Below are 21,046 nucleotides of genomic sequence, written 5' to 3'. Positions count from 1 at the left end.
TCAACATTTTAAGGGTAAACAATGTACTGTTCAGTGTAGTGTAACTATTTGTTATTTTGTGACACTGCCATGGATCTGGTGTTTTCAAGAAAAAAAACATTCTATTAAAGCTGTTTTTACGTTTTACAAATCTGACAATAACTAAAAAAAAGTTTGTTCACATTCATATATTTTTTAAAATATAAGTTTGAAACAATCAAACATCAAATTTTTAAAAAATGCATAAAAATAAGCTGATGATCTTAATTAGTTTATTTAATCGGTCTAACATAGAGGTTCCAGTAGAGGGAAGTAGAGGGATGGTGGTTGGCCCCTCACCAGTGGGAGGAGCTTCGAATGTGAGCAAGTGAAGCATGAGAACAGATTCAGACTTCAGAGCTCAGAGACTAAGAGACAGACAGACTGAGAGGCAGACAGGAGGGAAAATGGTTTTAAACTGGAACCTGGAGCTGCTGACAACAGACTCTGCAAACTATGGTAAGATCTAAGAGATACAGATCCTTTTCACAGGCTGGACACTACAGAACATTGATGTGTGTGTGTGTGTGAGTGAGTGTGTGTGTGTGTGTGTGTGTGTGTGAGTGAGAGAGAGAGTAAGTGAGTGTGTGTTTGGAGAGGTGGAGGGGGCAGGGAAGGTGTAGTGTTTCAGTGAATGGTCTCTCAACGTGTGTGTGTTCATGTTTATTTCAGTTAATTAACTCTGTATTTGAACAAAATGAATTTTTTTTTAATTAAGTTAAGCAGAGTCTTTCACAACACTAAAGTCTAGATACTAGTTATTATTCTACAGCCTGTCTACAGTACTGTCAAACATTGTTGTTATGAATGAAAGGCTGTGATTTTGTTTTTGCAAACTTTCGGTGGTGAAAATGTTTTTGTTCTGAAAGACGGGTTTTAATCTAAGATTCTGGAATTGAATATATTTACATTGTTGATTATGCTGTTTTTTTATGATCATATGAAAAACGTAGACACTAGTTCATATTCTTGTCCTTGCTGCAGTTTTTGAAGCGGTTTACACAGTTGCCCTGGAGACAGAGGATAAAAAAAGTGTGTGTGTATTTGTGAGAAGGAGGGAAAAAAAAGAGTGAAAGAGATCCTAGCAGGAGAATCAAGTTCAGTGATGTCTAGACTTGTTTCAGGGCTGCTGGGAAAAGAGGTGGGTTGGTGGTGTAGTTGAAGAAAACTGCAGGAATGTTCAGGTGATACATTTGGGCTCGTGGGTTGGATGTCATGTACAAGTGTCATTTTTTCACAGGAAACTTCTCTTCAATGGAATGTGTTTCTTATGGCAGCCTTACATCACACCTGTATATGGATTTATAGAGATGAAAGTCCTTGAGATTTTACTGGAAATGTGGTTTTTTTTCAAGCCCTCAGCATCTGTTGCATTCAGAAAAGTAAAACATATAACATTTGTGCACAGTTATGTCCTGCTTGTTAACATTGAGCATCAAGGCGTTAGTATTATATTAACCTAGCATGGCATGTTACAGAACCAAGACCTTGTCTAAGGTTGCAAGCAATAATTCACCAGACTCTGCAGAATAAATTGTTAGGGAGGTTTGTCTTGAAGATGTACAACCGTGGGGCTTGTGCTGTGATTTGGTAACGTTAAAACAGGTTAAAAGACAGGAGTTAATAGGTAGAAATGGGTAAGTTAAACGACAGGAGTTAATAGGTAGAAATGGGTAAATGTCATTTTGTGAAAATTTCTAAGAAAACTAGAGAAGTGTCATTGTTTAATTAAAATACTGTGTTGTCTTTAAATTGCGTAAGTAAAACTCTGAAAAATGTTTTCTTTGCATAAACCATCTTCCAAGCTTTGTTTCCTTTGGAACACTGAGACAGAAGTAGTTCTAAGGCCTGTTTTAGATGTGTTGGTACAGGACTGGGCTGTCAGCTGTGTAAGACTAATAGTGTAAGCACGTACTTACAGTCTCAGTTTTATTTTTTTTTTCCTGTTGTTTGGTTTAGAGCACAAAGCCTTCCCTTTTTTTCACCATTACTTTTATGGCTACAGTACTACAGTGTTTTCTGAAGATGCACTTCACATATAAAATCAGAATTGTAGAGCTCTGATCCATTCCATTTGTTTGATGCTTGCTGTCATCCTGCTTCTAAAATGAAACCTACAAACTCAACCAAAAAAACTCTAGAAAGCCCTACCAACACAAACCTCATGCCACCTTAATGGGATTCACCTCCCCCATAGCTCAAAGTCTATACGACCCTGACCAGTGCAGCATGGCACTAAATATTTACTGCCTTTGATTCCACATCTTTTTTTCTGATCACGTCAGAGTCCTTTTTTTTTAAACGATTCTTAACTGCTGTAAATCATCAGAAATAAGGACAAAGACAGATGGTGAACAGTTTACTACAGGAACTCTGTGAAGGTTAAGGGTAGATTTTCTGAAGGGTTGTGAAGGTCGTGGTGCTTGGTTGAGTCACTGCGTTACTTCTACTTCCAAAGGGCTTTTCCAGTCCGAGGTAAAGCTGCCTTGGAGACTAGCAATTACATAAAAAATGCACCTCAGGACAGACAAGTGTGAGAGAGTGGTTCTTCTTGGTCAACATGCGGTACTAACACTTTCCTCAGGCAGTCCTGCAAACTTTAGAATTTTTTAATTACTCACATAGACTTTCCTGAACAATACTTGTTGCCTCCTAATATCCCCCATCAAACACTGGACTCAAGTCATGATACCACATAATTTTTACCACAGTAACAATGGCAGATATTACAGTTAAGTCTAAGTTAGGAAGTCTACTATTAATTACTTTTTGTTTTATCAGAATTACTTTCATCAATACTCATCAGCTCATTGCATCATCTTGCATTATACTGTTATTTCGAATTAAATTTGTTGTAGTCATTTAAAAAAAAAAAAAAAATCACGTGAACGTGGCCAATACCATTAGGAGTTCCAAACTGTTCTCCCCTTTGATCCTCGTGGATTTGAACTGTAGTTCGTGTTGTGACAGCAAAAGAATGTGGAACATTCCTTAAACATGGCAGCCTGAAATGCCTGGAGCCCAGCCTTCTGCCTCCACAAGTCACCCTGTCGTTCATTCATTCATTTATTGTGTAAACACATATATTGTATCTGTGCAAAGATGAAGAAGGTCACAGTGTGTACATCACGCTGTCTTTGCACACCAACAGGATCTGAACACAGTCCTTCTTAACCGATACAGGTTCTCCGTTGATTGGCCAATGTCTTTGAAAGGTGTGGATTCTTTAATGTGAATATGATAATGAGATAAGTGTTTGTTTGTTAACAAGCAATGCTATAGTCGACATAAGCTAAGCAGTTTGACTAATTGGATAAATGTGTTGCCAAAGATTTTTCAACTTTAAATTTACAGCCGTGTTTAGCTTAGGGCCAAAACAATAAAACATTTTTATTTCTTTTTATTGGTGATAGATGGATGTCTGCATTTTGATCTTCTGAGGTTAAACACTGTCCAATGATTGGATGTCTGCATTTTGATTTTCTGAGGTTAAACACTGTCCAATGATTCCAGAATTCACATCCGAATTCTGCAGTTGTTTCACATTAGTTTTGGTTTCTCTGTTTCTCCTCTGTGGAATTTGTGTGTGAAAAACCAGATGTTACCTTACCATAACCACACGCACCTTGTGAATATTCCTTTCTTTAAAAAAAACACTCCAAAGCCCTCCACCTCTCAACATCTGCTGTTTAAAGAAAATGCAGCTAGTTGGTATGTGTCAGAAACATTGTTCCTTATACAGTTTCCTCTCCTGCACACCTTTAACTACTGATGTAGTGATGCACTGAACTCACTGTGATTCACAAGACTTTTTGTTTGAGACCAAATGCAATGATCCTTTATTTGTAAGAACTGCAAAATACCATTAACAGCTGAAATGATATGTGAACCTCATAAATTAAAATGATCTTAAATTACATAATAAAAAAAGGCACATTTCTTTGCAGAAATACTAAAAGTCAAACTGGTCTGTTCATATCTACCTGGCTAACTGTCAATATATTAAACAACAAATGAAAAAAATATGAACTGAGAAGAGTTCCTTTCTTTACAGAAAACATAGTTGGCGCCTGTGGAAGAAGTTTTTCCCACGCTCTGTTTGAACACCTGAATGTCACATAAGCTTTGTAGGGACCTGACATCTTGACTTAATAGTGGGTCACAACCAATGTTTTTAGGCCCATACCGCCTGTGCTGTGCTACAGTGTGTAGTCTCATGGTGTGACCCGTGACCTTTTGAGATAACTCATGCTACTCCTAACACCTTGATGTACATTTCTTTTAATTTAACTAATGCAAATTGCCATATATTTCCACTGATTTTTTTTTTTTTTTACTGATTCACAGTGCATTGTGAAATCCTTACTTTAAACTCCTCCCATTTTAGAAGGGCTGCAACACAGTGTTAGGAACGTACTGAATGTCAATCAAGACATAATCAAGTTTCTGCCTTTGAAAATACAGAGGGTGTGTGTGTGTGTGTGTGTCAAAGGTCGTGTCCCTTGTTGGTCCTTTGGAGCTCCTCCAACCTCATGCATTAGTATTGTGATTTGTTACTTGATGGGTCGTGACCTGTTCTTTTTAGGATGCTTTTAAGAAGCTGTGACCTTAGCATTTACCAGTGTCAAATTTTAAGAGGTGGTTAATTAGATGAACACAAAGTGTGTTTGTGTATTTGAATTTGAATGTGAATGTGTGTGTGTGTTTGTGTGTGCATATGCTTTACCAAGTGATCATCCACACCCTACCTTTTTAAAACCAGCACAACCAGTCACCTGACCTGGGGATCAGTTCAGTTGAAAGACTCAGACCTGATGAATAAACGTCTGACATAGACACACATTTACTTGTACTCGCACACATGCACAAACATGAAGTTATGATGTTGAATAAGTGTGAGTTCAGTTATTCTGATTATTGATTGGACTGAGTTTCCTCAGTTGTCACTTGGTATTCTACATAGATTGTATACACTTAATTTTTCTGGAACTCATTTTGTTTAAAAACAATTGTGGTAAAATCATGTTGTGAACAATTGTGAGTGCATCGCTACATCCGTATTAAAAAGGAATACAACAAGCAGTTTACCAGTAAAAAGCTCATTTTGTAATTTTGGTCACTTATTAAAAGTCTTGACTGCAGTGCCCATGTCTCTGGCTGACCATGTTGTACCAGCACGCCATGGACGTTTATGCGTTAGGTGTTTTTAGTGACTCGCTACTACATTCTTTATTTTGACTGATTAATGACTTGGTATTAGAGAAAGCAATAAATATTCCCCAGGGATTTGACCTCTGACCTTTTTCAGCAGCAATCTGTGAGCCTGGAAATTAAAACGTGGAACAATTATTAAATTTTGGGTTTTTTTGTTTTGTTTTTTTAAACACACATTTTATTTTTTTCTGGAAAAAAACATCTGTTTATACAGCAGCATGTGGGAGGTTTCTCTCTCTCTCCCTCTCTCTCTCTGGCTTCTGCTGCTGCTATTTTAACAATCAGTCTGCTTCCATGTTTCACCCCACTGACCTCCTGTGGCCCCACTCAAACCAACAGCCCCCTCAACATTTCTGCTTACCCTTTCCAAAATTTGACTCTGACTAAAGTAACTGTCACCCCTGCTTTATTGTATCAACCTTTTTTCACAAACTGTAAAAACTTACTATTTATATAGACTTACCACCACCAGGACACCAAATTTTAAGTTAAAAATTTTCACAATAAAATGTTCTATTGAACCCTCACTGCTTCAACAGGCAGATCTGGAGTTGTGTGGAAGTGTGTGGTTCCTCCGGGAATGCCCGCAACAGTGGTTGTGTTGTTCATTAGTGTTCATTACTATTAAATAAAATGTCAATAAATGTTTGGGATCATTAAATTTTAGTTGGGAGCCTCTAACTAAAAATCGACATCAAGTAACTGTTTTCTGTTTTCTCTCAACTTCCTCAACCGTCATCAAAAGAATACATCAAGTAACTATTTTCTGTCAACTTCCTCAACCGTCATCAAAAGAAATTTGGTGAATGTTTAGTTAAAAAGTAATAGTTTAAAAAAAAAAGACTAAAATTTACAGTTAAAGTTTAAATTTGAGTTTGAGTTTAGGGTAATATTATGGATGTGTCGCACACAATAACTAGCTGCCAAATGTGGAGCACACGCCAATATTAGCAGCAGATCACATGACACGCGTGTCCACAACATTGGCGTGTGTGTATACACAGATCAGACTTGGTGTCCACCCGAAGACACTGATATGAGGACAGCGAGGACACGTTCGCAGTCTTATATGATTATTTATATACAGTCTGAAATAGGAACTGAGCCCAGGCATCAGACAGGAGACTGAAACTGGTTCAGTGAGAGCAACTCCAAACCTGTGATTTCATTGTTTGTGTGAATGTAAAAACATAAACTAAGACGGGGGAAAAACGATCACAAAATAACTGTGATACTAAAAGCCAAATAAATACAGACAAATAAATCATAGATAGTTTTTAGGCAACATTTTGCCCTGTGATTGACATGCTGACAGATGAGGTCAAACATGAGGTTAGGAGATCCTGTTGCCCTTGTTACTGGTGCATTAGTGAGTCAGAGCAACAGCCTGTAAACACCTGTCTGTCAATGCAACCCTTTCGTTCTAACATCAGCCATTTAAAAATGTTCACTCAGTTTCTGAAAATGTTTTTTTACTTGTGGTTTGCTGCTCACATTGACACTTTTGGGAGGCAGTAAGTCTCAGGACACATTCACTGGATTCATGAATTCACCCATGTCTCCTGCCACCTCTTTGTCCAGGACTCTGAGTCCGTTGACCTGTGTGTGAGAAAAGTCCTCTCCTCACTCTACCCACCCTTCAGAGTCACGTCTGAGACCGTCCTCTGTCAGGTCCTCAGTGTGATCAACAGCTGCTACAGAGGAGACATTGTACGCTTCCTTTTGCACTTCCTGTTACCTGCCAAGCACCTGCTAGAAACACTCCAACAGCACAACTTTGTAAGTGTCTGCTCTGAATGTCTACCTGATGTTTAACTGATGTGCTCATTGATGGCAATTGACTTGTTTTCCTGACAGTCTTAACCCCTTCCTCGACCCTTCAGCAGTTATGGCCACCACCCTCGTACTTCAGTTTTACTTCATCCAATAGTTTCACCACTCTGAAATTTTAAGACGATTTATAAAGGCACAATTTCAATTTGCCAGAAGTGGTACAATAATGAGAGTGTTTAAACAATTTCCCAGAAGTGGTACAATAATGAGAGTGTTTGCTTCGTGCCAATGTCTTTGTAATCATCACCTTTGGGTGATTTGCTTGTTTCTTTCCATATACTTTTTACATATTGTCATATTATACAGTGTTGTTTTGCTAGATGCCATTTAGTGCAGCTGAAATACATTTTGCTAAGCTTCCAATTGGAAGCAGCAGAAATGTTTCTTCTTAAAGTTCTCACTTCTGTCCTGCTCCTTTTTGACATCTGTCTCGTCTGCTCCCTCTTTTCCTTCAGGTGCCCTCCTGCGATGAAGGTTGGCCTCTGTGTGTTCAGGGGAAGTTAGTCATTCATCTGTGTCCTCTGGACCAGCACCTCCTTCTCCCTGGTGACTTCTACTTGCAGGTCTCTCTACCTCTTGGGTCATACAACGCCTCCTGTAGGAGCAGTGCGTCCCCTTCACCCCGTCTGCTCCTGTGCAGCATCACCGCATGTAGCAGCCATGTGGAACAGCAGGAGTTGTCGGAGGTAGCCCTGCGCTCTCTCTTCAGCATGGCGTGGCTGGACTCAGCCAACAGGGAGAGGGAGCGACGAGGAGCACCCAGACTGGAGCGCTGCATTCTTGTTGCCAACACTGATGTCTTCAAGGTTCCCTGGGAAGACCTGGTCTACCCACAGCTGCTTAGTCGTTCCTGCACCGCCCACAAGCACCAACAGGAGGTGCATCATATTGACTCCTCCACTCTGGAAGATGTTAAAGTCTTCCAACCTACAAAAACAGAACAGTCAAGCAGTGAGGCAGACGACTCAGAGGGGGAGTACGTGGAGCTGTCGGAGCTCAAACCCCCGACAGAGCCTTGTTTATCACCACAGAGAGGGTCATTAACTCAGAAGATCAGTCGTCAGCTGAGACTCAGGGGCAGCACACACACCTTCACTGACACTCACGCTCTCTACCACACACTGGAAAACACAGAATCAGACAAACACGGACTCCAGCCACATAACTACACATACACAAGTGCAGATACACACTCACCTCACAATACACAGTTATCTGACAACACACACACCTTGACTGAGACAACTAAACACACACAGCAACCAGATTATGCACAACACACTTCAAGACTTAGTGAGGTCATGGAGGAAGCCTCTACTCTCTCCTGCTCCTTCTCCGCCTGGAGTCCTCCTGAAATCATAGAAACCTCCTCGAGTCAACCACAGCCAGAGGAGCAAAAACAAGGTATGAAGGAGGAGATGGGGCAGAAGGAAAATGCAATACTGTTGGAGAAGGAGGAGGAGGAGGAGGAGGAGGAAGGTGTTTCAGGGAACAATGCAATAGGGATGGAGAAGGAAGATGAGGATGAGAAACATAAAAGTAAAGAGGAAGCACAACTCTTAATTGTTCAGGACAGTCGTGAAGAAAAAGAGGACCAAGAGGAAGTGATGAAAGAAAGAAAGAGTGGAGGAGAGGAGGAAAGTGCTGGCTCAGTTCTAAAAACAGACTTTGATTCTTATTATATAAACAGCACACACAGAACAAATGCAGTGGACTGTTGTTCTGAAAAGACCAGTTACGTAAACACTAACCTGTATTCTGAAAACACAGCACAAACTACTTTTGGAGACTGTTACCATGGAAATATAACAAAACCACCATCTGCTGCTCATGAAAATATGTCACACAGAACAAACCCTGAGGACTTATATTGTGGAAATACAACACAAGCAACAGACTCCCAGGACATAAATGGTGACATGGGGACAAACTCTGAAGTCTTTTACTGTGAAAATACCCCCCGGAGAAACTCTGTGGAATTTAATAAAACAAATTCAACTCAGAGACTTAGTTCTGAGGAGACTGGTTGTGATAATACCACACTGAGAACAAACTCTGAAGACTCATATTGTGAAACTGCCACACAATCAAATTCTAACTGTGCGATAGAGACACGACAAACTAACTCTGGGGGTTCTTGTTCTGAAGGTGCCACACCGAGAAAAAGAAATAAAAGAAGACGGAGAAGAAGAAGACTCACTAACAGCACTTCCCTTAGTTTTGCAGACACAAATTCTAACAATACCACACTGAGAACAAGCTCTGAAAATTCATGTTGTGAAAATACAGCACAAACAAACCGCGGGTATGAAAATACCCCGCCAAGCTCAAAGTCCGATGTCTCTATTTGTAAAGATGATTTAGAGAAAGATACATTACATGACTCCTGTTTTGATATTACTACACAGAAGGAAGAGTTTAAGGACTCTTATTGTGAAGAAATCACTCAACCCAACTTTGGTGACTCTTATTGTGAAAATAACAAACAGAATAAAAACCCTGAGGACCCTTTTTGTGACTATGCCACAAAGGAATCGGATTCAAATTATTCTTTTGGGGAAAGTGTCTCTCCTCAAAGTTGTGGAGTCACAGATGGGACAAACTCTGAGGATGCTTGTTGTGAAAACGCCACTCAACCTGTCTCTGAGGACCTTTTTTGTAAAAAAAACACTCAGCCTGGTTCCAGGGAGTTTCATTGTGAAAAGCCTGGTTTCAGGGAGTTTCATTGTGAAAATGCTACATTAACAAACTTCAAGGACTCTTGTTTTGAAAACACTAATCAGAGAATGTACTCTAAGGACTCTTACTGTGGAAACACCGTAAAGGGATTACACTCTGATGGTCATTACACAGAAGACACCTCCAACACCAAATCTGATGACTTTTGTTGCGAAAATATAAAACAGGGAGCACATTTAGAAGAATCCTGTTGTAAAAACGTTAAGCCATCTCCTGCCCCAGAGGAGTGCATGTTGACAGTAAGTACTTGGTCACAGGTGTTGGGTGAAACGAACCCTGAGGACTCTTATTGTGAAAATACAACAAAAGGAGCTAATTTGGAAGACTCTTGTGATAATATCACACCGAGATCAAACATTAATGTCCTTCATTGTAAAAATACCAACAAGAGAGCAGCTCCCGATGACCTTTACTGTGAAAATACCACATCTACCAACACCAAGAATGCTGACAGTGAAAATGCTAAACAGAGAACACACATAAAGAACTCTTTTTGTGAAAACACGGTGAAGAGACGGCATTCTGAGGGCACGTACTGTGAAAATACCACTCAAACAAGTTCAGATTTCTTTAATTGTAAAAACCTTGTAAAAACCTGTGCAATCCTTAAGCTGTCTCCTGTCTTTGAGGAGCACATCTGGACAGGGAGTACCTCCTCAATAAAGCTGTCAAGTGGCACAGAAGCATTCGAAATAGGAGAAGAAGAAGAGGAACGAGGAGATGACCCACAGGAGGACAAAGCGGAGGCGCAGGAGCAAAGCAGTGTCGAGCAGGAGCTGAAGAACAAACATGATCAAGAAGTGAAGCAATGTGTTTTTGAAGGAGAGGAGCAGCAAGTATGGAAGGAGCAGCTGGAAGAGGAGAAACAAGAAGAAGATGAAAAGGAGCAAGAGAAACAAGAAGAGAATGATGTTCATGAGAAGCTAAAGTGTAGCTATGAAGAAGAGAAAGAAAAGTGCATTTGTGAAGGAGATGTGGAGAAAGAGGAAGAGGAGCAGCACCACGCCTCGGAAGATCAAGAAGAGAATCAGCATCTTGTGGAGAAGATTGAGGAAGAGAAGGAACAAACCTGGAACAGTGAAGAAGAGTGTCGGCAGAAAGAGGAAGATCTGCTGGTAAAAGGAGAGGAGGATGTGGAGGAGCCTCAAAAGGAAGAAGAAAAAGCAGAGAAGCAACAGCAGGAAAAGATGGAGCATCATTGTGGCCATGGAGATAAGGAGGAACATGACGAAGAGGTGGGAGCAGAAGGATGTTCAGATCTGGAGGCTGAAGGTACAAACCCGTTTCTGCGTCTCACTTTCATCCCTGAAATCCTTTTTCCTCATTTATCACTTCATCTTCCTTCTCCTCTTCCTCTGATTTGTCGATGACTCTACCTTACTCCCTCCTCTGACTTCTGATTGACTGTCTTTTTTCCATCGACTCTCAATAGTTCACCATATCTAAACTGTTCTCTTAAACTCTTTGTTTTTCTCACCTAACAGGTTTAACCACTGACTCTGCTGATCTCCAGTCAGAACCAGGACACCTGGGACTTTCAGCTGATTCTGTCTCAATCCCAAAACACTTCCCTGTGAAGTCCCCAGAGACGGTTTTGTCCAACCAGGCTGTCCAATCTCACCAGTCCTCCTGTCCCCCTAAATCGACGCAGTCCCTTCAGACCTTCCACTCGACACAATCTTCTCAGGCCCTTGACCACAACCGACCCCTTCAGATTCCACCGTCGGTCCAAATCCATCAAGTCCTTCAGTCTCACCGCCTCTCCCCGTCCCCTAATTCCCTCCTGTCCCATCAGTCTGGCCAGTCTTCAGAGTCCACTCAGTCTCCACTGTTTTCATATAACCACGTGTCATTTCAGTCTCCCCCGTCCAATAACCATCTCAAATCTCCACATTCTTCCAATGTGTTGGAGTCACCCCGGTCCACATCAATCTTCCACGCCCCCCAGATCTTCCATTCTTCACGATCCCCCCAGTCTCCACAGTTCCCCCAGTACTCTAAGTCGTCTCAGTCCACTTTTTACAGCCTGCTACTGAACTCTGGAGCCGTTTGTCTTCCAGGTAAAAAAACCAAACAAAAAAAAAACCTTGTACTCTTAGCTACAGATTATACCTAATCTATATGATTAGAAAGTAAAAAAAAGCCTCAGATTATTATTACAATTATTCAATCTACTGTAAACTATCATCAAAGTTAGGTTTCAGATTAGGTGCACATTTCAACCATATAGTTTTACTTCTAAATCATTTAAATGACCATGAAAAATGTGAATTGCACCAGATTACTGTGTTTACTTCCAGATTACACTCCTAGAAAGCTCACGTTAAAATTCCAGCTTGCCTTTGTCTCTGCAGGAAGCACAGATAGAAACGGGCGGGCTCTGCTCACTGTCTCCACCTGGAGCTCAGTATGGTCTCATCCTGACTGTGAGGGAGCAGACCTTCTCCACCTCCTGCTCTATTACAGCTCCACCCTCAGGTAGGCGACAGTCTCTGTAGTCACATCCCATATGAGCCTTACAGAAACAGAGCTGTACATTTTTATATACTGTATATGTACTTTTTAATATTTTGTCACATTGTATCAAAGTCAGTAAATCCAGACCAGGTTGGTATTTACCTTCAGCAGTAGGGTTGTTAGCAGATAAAGGTCAATTCAAAACACATCTCTTACACTTGTTAATAATGTTAACCTTAAATCAGTAAGAGGCAAGACAAGCTATAATTACCCTGTAATTGCGTAGCATACAGTCAAAGCGGTTTAACCCCGCCCTTCCATCGGAGGCTGTGGGAATGCAGGATGAATTGGATTCGGCCCTCTGAATTGGACGATTCTTATTTTTTTAATTCTTCGATGTTTCTTCCTTTTACATCATTTTCTTGTGGAGCAGGGAGGAAGTTCGAGCGTCGGGACTTACAGTGCTGGTGGATGCACGCAGAACTGCTCCCGTACCCGCCCTCTTCTCCGCCCTCAGGTGTCTGCAGGTGAGCAAACAGTGTTATTGCATAAAGGACTTCTACGGTCTTTATTGCCTGAATATACTGTTCTGGAACTGTTCTAAGATCACCGTACCAGCTGTGCTACTGTCTTATTTTTCAGGTATTAGTTTAAATATAAAAATGTATTATATTCTTATGTATAAACAAATGTATTTTGTTTTTTTGCAGGAAAAAAATAGTTCTGTTCATACTGTGTTGCTGCTGGTTGATAAAGATTCCTCTTACATGCGTGTGGACAAACGGACACTTCCTCAGGTGAGTGACTCACTCAGGTGACTGACTCACTCAGGTGACTGACTCACTCAGGTAACTACTGACTGACTCCCATGGTACCATGTTGCTATATCAAATGTGCCTCACATAGAAGGAGGTTTTTATGTCTGTCTTTAGGAGAAACAGTTGCAACTATTGTTGTTTTCTCATGTTGGTGTTGTTTTTCAGGTGGAGGTGCTGACGTCTCTGAAATCTTTGGACAGACAGGTGGCGCTGCAGCAGGTTCCTGTTGAGTTCGGAGGCTCCTTCAGCTTCAGTCAAAGCAGCTGGCTCTACTTCAGATCGGTCTGTGGATTTCTCTCTGTTTTTGTCTTTCTAATTTTGTTATTTTGTATTTCAATCTGACAAAAGTGTTTTATTTTGTGTGTCGTTCAGAGGGTGGAGCAGCTGACCAAACAATGCCAAGATGTCATCAGGTTGCTGCAGGAGACCATCAACATCCTACAGACCACGCCCCTTCCTGCTGCTGCTCAGGTGACACACTCTCACTCACTCAGTTTTATTCTACCCCTGACTCTGGTACTACAAATCCCTAATATTCTGAATCCCCTCCCAGGATGCCGAGCTGCTGTCCTCCCGCTACAAGTCAGCGATGTCTAGTGTGCTTGCAGACAGCCGCCTGGTGCAGTTACAGCAGGAGGGGGGGGCCTCTCTGTCATGGCTGCGTAGAGAGGCGGAGTCGAAGGCGTGGTCAGCGCCAGTGGAGAAGGTGTCTTCTCTGTACAATCAGGTGGACGAACTTCTTCACTGTCTGGTGACACTGTCCAACACCAGGACGAGGCAGCTGAGCTTCATCCTAGACTTCAACAGCCTGGAGCAGGAGCTTACTGAGGTCAGTAATGATTTTTTTTGACAAATTTCAAAGCAGCCAAGTTTTTACAGATATTTAAAAAAAAAACTTATTATAATAAATGATTTCACTTCTATCAGAGCTATTTCTCGAGACGTCCTCCAAGTACTTCTTCCAGTGGTGTCTTCATCAGAGAAGACACCAGGTCACAATCTGCTTGTTAGTCCGGTCTAAAGACTGAAATGCACTTCCTTCAAAAGAATGAGTTAAGAACTGGATCAGATGAAGCTACATCAAAACCTGTTATGTTCAGGGTTTCATTAAAAATGTATTGTTTTCAGTAGGGCTGTAATCCCTCAGTCAACCAGTCGATTTTTAGTCAAAATGTCAGGACTTCAGTCGACCAATACTTTGTTTGGTTGGTTACAGCCCTGGTTTTCAGTCATTTCAGTATATCCAGTATTTAAAAGCAAATCCGTCTCAACATCAAATGGCAGAAGGCACTGCTTTTTTTTTAAATAAAAGATACCATTGGATTGTGTGGGTGCTGACTACCATGTCTGACACTGTAAGGCAGTCAGGCTGCTGGACCTGTTCAGCCAGGGCAGAGGGATTGTTTCCAGGCCACGGGGAGTTGGCTCCACTCATGACGGCTTCCTGGGAAGAAGCTAAAAACCACATTGGAATTTTACTGTTACATAACACAGAACGACTGAGAAACGTTTCACTGTTGCCATCATCATAATGATAATAATGGCTTCCTATGCACAGTGTCTGTTCTTGATGTGAGGAACTTTCTCTTTGTTCCTTCGCTCAGGTGAGTTTATGGCTGCGGCAAGAAGCAGAGCCTCGTCTGAAGAATCTGAGTAAAGAAGAAGAGGATGATTCTCTCCAGCTTGTCATCAAGAAACAGCAGCAGTTCAAAGAGTTGTATGCCAGTGCACATGTATGAGCAAACAACCTTTCCTTTCTTTTTTTTTTTTTTTTTTCAAATTTGCTTTGGCTATGAAGAGGGAAAGATTTTAACTGCACACCACACTCTGTTCCACAGGACTACTGTCAACGTGGAGAGGCTTTGCTCAAACGTCTCGAACGCTGGGAGGGTGTTTCCACAGCTGACCTCCATGTCTATGAAGTCAGGATCAACTCTTTCTGGACTCTGGTTCAGAGTTTTTCTGAGCGACTAGAGGCCACAGGACAGAATATCCAACAGGCCTGCCAACTGTACCGCTTCTTAGACCAGGTACACACCACTGCTGTTGACACAGCCCATTAATTAGCTAATGGTTTGTCCCAGACACGGCCCAACCCCCCGCCTCCCAACCATGTTTCCTTTCTGCATCGCATGTGTGTGTGTGTGTACTCCCCACTCTGTTGCACTCACAGTGAATATTGACCTGACTCACTCTCACACACACAGAAAATGTGCTCAACTGAGAATCAGCTTCTAGCGTCATGCCAATGTGTTCTGTGGAAAACACATAACAGTTCCAGCCAATTGAATAACTGTATATGAAGTTTAGTTTAGTTTGTATGAAGTCTAAAATTAGCCAAACGCTAGCTTAGCATTAGCTAAGCTCGTTTCATATGGTGATTTTGTGTTGTAAGAACATTATGATTCTGTTCTTCATTTGTTGTTGTAAAGCCAAGGTCACGGCATTTTTTTAAGGTTCAATGTAGTTGTAGAAGGTAGCAGTGTCTGGGCTGTGAGCGCCTCCTGCTGCTAGAATCAACATGAGACCCTTCAAGTCTTTCACACCAGGATGCTAAAGTGTGTAAATCACTGACTGTTCTTAACCAAAGTCTCTGGACAAAAGTCTCTGGGCTGTGGTGCAGCAGTGTGAGATGTTCAAGACCCCGGAGCTCCTGCAGCTCAACATTAACCAGTTAAACATATCGTCAAGACACAGTGGACCTCAGCTTCAAGTCCTGTCTCTGTTAAGTGGCAAAACCCCCCCTTTTTTTTCTGGCTCCTCTGCCAACAGCCGTGTTATTGACTTGCGAGCCAGCCTACATACCATCTGTGTCCGGGTTCCAACAGCAGGGGGTGCTCACAGTTCAAACAACCGTAACGCACTTCAAAAACCTGAAGAATCTGACAGTGATTCCAGTCTCAGCTCACATCATCGTGTCATTGTGGGGGATTTACCAGGGAAAAAAACCCTGTGTGTGTGTGTGTGTGTGTTGTCCAGGTATCACTCCAGTGCCAAGTTTTCCCTCCTTTTCTTTTCTCTCCTTTGAAAGACTTTGTTACTGTGGTGACCCCCCCATCCTCCTTCCCTCATGGGACCGCCCATCTGCTATTCAGTCTGTGAATGAGGTGGGGGTGGAATGTGTGTGTGTGTGTTGTTGTGGGTGGGGGGAGTATGTGTGTGCAGGGGGGGCTATCTCCTCTCTTCAGTGACCCTTCAGAGGTACAGTTCACACACTAAAAACTAACTGAACGCCTTCATCAGTGAGTAAAGCTCTGTTTTGTGCACGTGTGTGTGTGTTGGTGTGTGTGTTGTAGTGAGCTTTTGGTTTGTGCAGCTTGGTGCAGCGGTGCTTGAACGAACGCTGTGGCCCTTGTGACTGAGCGCGTTCCTTGGTGCAGCGGTGCTTGAACGACCACTGTGGCCCTTGTGACTGAGCGCGTTCCAGTTTCCAGAGTTATTGGTTTTGTCTTTTCAGTCACTGTCATCTTCCTGCAGGCAGATGTTAGACCAGATCTAACTGAGGGACATGCTGACATCAGCACATGTTAGTGCTTTGTTTGCATTAAGCAGACAATTAACATCAAAGAGGTCCAGGTTCCTTCGATGTTGCTCTTCGGAATTGGTTCAAAAACTGAGTGAATTCACATTCACATGACTCTTTCATTTGAAAAGCTGGTAGAACTCAGTGGGAGGAGCTTTAGCTGTTTCCTGTTTTAAAGTCAATATTGGACTTCACACTGTGATTTTGTTTTTTTAATAACATTTTATTTTGTAATAACACAGGACAAGATTAGTATACAAACAATCTTTTTTTTTTGTTCTAGTCTGGAGACTGAGCTTCATTCATGTCAAACTTCCTGATTGGTTCATTGCATGGAGGGCAGGGATTGGTAACTGGTGTTAGCTAAAGACTCACCACCTGTTTTGTTTTTTTTTCACAGGCCTATGGATGGGCGTTGGCAGGCCTGCGTCACCTTGCAGGTGTCAGTATGGAGGAATGCACGCTGCCCAACAAATGCCAGGCTGTGATTGACTCCCTGCAGGAATACCAGAGCCAACATCCACCAATCCCTGATGCTCGTTTCCAGGAGATGAAGGTGGAGGCAGAGAAGCTGCAGGGAGAGCGTGGCCTCCGTCAGTGGAGCTTCGCCTGGTCCAAGTGTCAGGAAACCAGCAAGATGTTTGACAGGAAGTTGGAGACTGCACTTAAGACACGAGATGCTGCCCAGAGAAGGAGCTCTGTTCCCAGCCTGAGTCCCACCTCCTCTTCCAGTAAAACGGAACTAGGATACTCGGACTCCTCCTCCTCCAGCTCTTTATCCTGTCCTGTGACTGAGGATCTCGACGTATCCATACCTCCACGCAGCTCCTCTTTCGTGCTTCCTCGCTCCTTCTCTCCCATGTCTTCCACACCTGTGCAGCGGCGCACACCACTCCTCTCTCGTCTGAACTCCTCCTCCAGCAGAAAACAGCAGCTCAGAAAGACGCACAGTTTCGACTGCCCGCCCACTCCCGAGGCATCACGCTATGGAGCATGTCCACGTGCCCACAGTGAACCGGTGCGGAGAGGAAACACCGGCGTGTTCATTCGCGGCCTGGAGGTCAGCAGCACTGAGGCAGCCGACCGCACACTGTGCCCCAGGACGCCTGCTCACAGATGGGCAGGGCCAGGAGCTCGCAGCCCAGGGACACCTCCTGCAGAGGCACGCCCACGGGGGAGGTGAGTAATGTTTTCATACAGGTGTAACGCACGACGATCATTATTACAGTGTCATACACTCGGAAAAAAGATTTGTAATTTTACTTCACGCAAGTAGGTGACTGCCACCAGTAGGTGGCAGTAACGCATCTAAGGCTTGCCAGCAGCAGCAAAGATGCAGTTGACTTGCCCTTTATAAAAGAAATGTTCCTCTTTTATCACTATTGTCTTTGGCATAGTCTCAGAAGTTTGACATACTTTCTACGTTATCTGCGTCATGTCCAGTAAACTGCGTCACATCATGGAGGAGATGGTAACCACGGAGCGAGAATATGTGCGGTCCTTGCGTTACATCATCATTCACTACTTCCCGGAGATGGAGCGCTACGACCTTCCTCAGGACCTGAGGGGTAAACGCTCGGTCATCTTTGGAAACCTGGAGAAACTTCTGGACTTCCACAGTCAGTTCTTCCTCCGTGAGCTGGAGTCATGCTGGAAACACCCTCTCAGAGTTTCACACTGCTTCCTGCGACATGTAGGTGGCTGCTGGTGTAGTTACCGATGGTTGGTACTCTATCAATGGTTTATGGATTCTTTTTTAATCTGTGTCTGTTTATTGTTTACAGCAGGAGCAGTTTGCTCTCTACGCCCTTTACAGTAAGAACAAACCAAAGTCTGACACCCTGCTGGCCAACCATGGAAACTCCTTTTTCAGGGTGAGTGTAAATTGATGACTGTTGACCAGTAAACCCTGTTAGGAAGCCTCTGTTTAATTTCCGTTCCTCTTTTTAACCTTTGACCTGCTGGAAAACTGGATTCTCTGGCCAAGATAGGCTTCAGTGAAGACCAGACATGTTGAATCTTTTCTTATTATGAAATATCTTTTTTTTAATTTGCCCCTTGCATTTTTATCAAGTTGGACAATGCACTTTTCTTGACACAACTTTTCCTTTTTCTTCACTCCAAAGCTATGCTTGCTTCCCCCACCCATCAGAACTGTTCAGGTGGAACATTCTGCAGAACATGGTTCTTCTCTGCCTTTAATATTATCCTTGCTAATTCCATTTTAGTTCAGAATGCATTGTAGTACTGACACTGTGGGTCCTTAAGATGGTTCCTCAGAGAGAACTGTTGTTTCCAGCTGCCCAGTGATGTGAAACTGAGATTGAACAAAAGGCTTTGTGTTCTATCCCTTATCAAAAAGTTTCATCTGATGGAGTTCTCTTTATCAGATATAAACCAGGAAATTGACTTGTTGAAGACTGCCTTCAGATCTTCACTCAGTCTGAAAGAAAGACAAAAGTGAACCTAGAAAACCAACCAGTTTTTTATTTTGAGTCTTAGTCTTTTATAACCGGATTACAACAGTTCACATAATCAATAGGTTCAATAATAAGGATGAATGTTTGTTGCTAACTATAATGCTAATCCTGCTACCATTCTTTTCATGTTACTTTGTTGCTTGTGACACAATAATCCTCTAAGAGAGAACAACAGAATATTTGAACAGAGTGAGGAGTCTGAATGAAGTGGACTGTCTTCTTTCTGGTGGCTTCATCCTAGTTAACCATGGATGGGGTATTAGAATGCAGTTAAGTATCTGTCATCTGTGACCTCTCTTGATCTTTGTTGACCTCTGTCATCTCAGAGGAAGCAGCTGGAGCTGGGTGATAAGATGGATCTGTCGTCGTACCTGCTGAAACCCATCCAGAGGATGAGTAAATATGCGTTGCTGCTCAATGACATCATCAAAGAGGTGGGTGTGTCCCAAGAGGCGGAGCTAACTGCACTGCAGGCAGCAGCCCACATGGTCAAGTTTCAGCTGCGCCATGGCAACGACCTACTGGCAATGGACGCCATCCGAGACTGTGACGTAAGTCAGCGATGCAGTCTGATCAAGAATTGTTATGATGATGTTATCAGCGTGACCTCACTTCCTGTGTATACCTGTGTGCAGGTGAACCTAAAGGAGCAGGGTCAGCTGATACGGCAGGAGGAGGTGACCGTGTGGAGCGGCCGCAAAAAGTGCCAACGCCACATGTTCCTCTTTGAGGAGCTGCTTCTCCTCAGTAAAGCCAAGAAGATGGAAGGAGGTCTAGACGTCTTCAATAAACACGCTTTCAAGGTAACTGCATCTCTTCCCTTGAGGTCAAAGGTCACTTCGTGAAGTGGTATTTGGCTCAAATTTATAAAACACATAAGGACTTAGATGGAGTTTTTATTCTGTGCTTCTTGTCAATTCCTTCTTCCTCCTGACCCTCAACCCACTGACGTCTTCCTCTCTTTGTGTTGCAGACTGCAGACATCGGTCTGACAGAGTCCAGTGGGGACAGTGGCCTCAGGTTTGAGATCTGGTTCAGGAGGAGAACCAAGGCAAAGAACCAGACCCTGGTTCTGCAGGCGGCCACAGCCCTCTCCAAACAGCAGTGGACCAGTGACATTGCCCGCATCCTGTGGAGGCAGGCCAACAGGAGCAAAGGTGAGCAGAGCTCAGCAGAGATCAGCATCCATCTGTGATCCCGAACGACATACAGCTAACATGTTTCTGTGTGTGTGCTTTTAGAGATACGTCTACAGGAAATGGTAAATATGGGTGTGGGCAGTAAACCCTTCATGGACATTCAGCCGAGTGATGCAGCCATCAGTGACCGAGCTGTTCATTACATCATGAAAAGCAGAGGTAATTATGATGAGAATGATGATGGCGGAGCAGAACACTATTATTATATTACAAGGCATTTAACTTCACAGAAAAATAATTCACAAAACAAAAAAATAAAAATACCAGGGTCCAAATTAATATCCTCTTCCAGAACAGACTTTTTTTAGAACCAGAGTTCTTGTTCTGGTTAAAAATTACTTACATTCTTCAGTTGTTGTTCACTGATGATGATTCTTAATGTCTGCAGGTGCCAGGACGCGGGCGTCCATCGCCGTCTCTGTCTTAGATCACATCAACCCGTTCAAACGAGGGGTGGTGACCTCTGACCTGGGAACATCTGCTTCCTCCAGTCTTTTGGGATCCTTGGACCTTCACATGTTCAGGTACAGCACTCAGCACCTCTCCGTCTGCCTGTGACCACTTCCTGTCTAAACCACACCTCCTCCCACCTCCTCACAGCCAATCACTGCCCAGCACTGCCGACAGCTCTTTCATGTCTTCCTGTGTGGAGGAGGACGAGCAGGAACATGAGACCAGCAGTCAGCCGTCAATGAGTGCGTACACACCCGACGCTATCGTCTCTGCCGCACAGATAGTGATGTGACGGGAGGTATCACTCTCACT

General features: G+C 42.9%; 2 protein-coding genes across 3 annotated transcripts in view; both read left to right on the top strand.

Annotated features, from left to right (window-relative positions):
* The first annotated feature begins 220 nt into the window (after nucleotides 1-220).
* On the top strand, nucleotides 221-9,835 carry LOC112487061 (rho guanine nucleotide exchange factor 40-like). The gene is made up of 4 exons (XM_025055862.1): nucleotides 221-477; nucleotides 6,814-7,011; nucleotides 7,521-9,774; nucleotides 9,822-9,835. Exons 1-4 carry the CDS (start codon nucleotides 475-477, stop codon nucleotides 9,833-9,835), a joined length of 2,469 nt encoding a protein of 822 aa, XP_024911630.1. The 5' UTR covers nucleotides 221-474.
* The window catches only part of plekhg4 (pleckstrin homology domain containing, family G (with RhoGef domain) member 4), a 12,946-nt gene continuing 1,676 nt past the window's right edge, over nucleotides 9,777-21,046 (top strand). For both annotated transcript variants that reach the window (XM_017032475.2, XM_017032476.2), the window contains exons 1-19: nucleotides 9,777-11,076; nucleotides 11,289-11,864; nucleotides 12,159-12,282; nucleotides 12,695-12,788; nucleotides 12,972-13,058; nucleotides 13,245-13,361; nucleotides 13,452-13,550; nucleotides 13,633-13,908; nucleotides 14,684-14,812; nucleotides 14,918-15,109; nucleotides 17,003-17,781; nucleotides 18,046-18,295; nucleotides 18,387-18,476; nucleotides 19,409-19,633; nucleotides 19,718-19,885; nucleotides 20,056-20,239; nucleotides 20,324-20,440; nucleotides 20,670-20,805; nucleotides 20,882-20,976. In XM_017032475.2, the coding sequence (XP_016887964.1) occupies nucleotides 9,852-11,076; nucleotides 11,289-11,864; nucleotides 12,159-12,282; nucleotides 12,695-12,788; nucleotides 12,972-13,058; nucleotides 13,245-13,361; nucleotides 13,452-13,550; nucleotides 13,633-13,908; nucleotides 14,684-14,812; nucleotides 14,918-15,109; nucleotides 17,003-17,781; nucleotides 18,046-18,295; nucleotides 18,387-18,476; nucleotides 19,409-19,633; nucleotides 19,718-19,885; nucleotides 20,056-20,239; nucleotides 20,324-20,440; nucleotides 20,670-20,805; nucleotides 20,882-20,976 (4,963 nt within the window). In that variant the 5' untranslated portion in view covers nucleotides 9,777-9,851. The remainder of the gene's footprint in view (nucleotides 11,077-11,288; nucleotides 11,865-12,158; nucleotides 12,283-12,694; nucleotides 12,789-12,971; nucleotides 13,059-13,244; nucleotides 13,362-13,451; nucleotides 13,551-13,632; nucleotides 13,909-14,683; nucleotides 14,813-14,917; nucleotides 15,110-17,002; nucleotides 17,782-18,045; nucleotides 18,296-18,386; nucleotides 18,477-19,408; nucleotides 19,634-19,717; nucleotides 19,886-20,055; nucleotides 20,240-20,323; nucleotides 20,441-20,669; nucleotides 20,806-20,881; nucleotides 20,977-21,046) is intronic.

The sequence above is a fragment of the Cynoglossus semilaevis genome, chromosome 5, assembly GCF_000523025.1.
Source record: "Cynoglossus semilaevis isolate Cse_v1.0 chromosome 5, Cse_v1.0, whole genome shotgun sequence".
NCBI classification, from domain to species: domain Eukaryota; kingdom Metazoa; phylum Chordata; class Actinopteri; order Pleuronectiformes; family Cynoglossidae; genus Cynoglossus; species Cynoglossus semilaevis.
The sequence above is the reverse complement of the archived record's forward strand: the minus strand, read 5'-3'. Positions and strand labels throughout refer to the sequence as shown.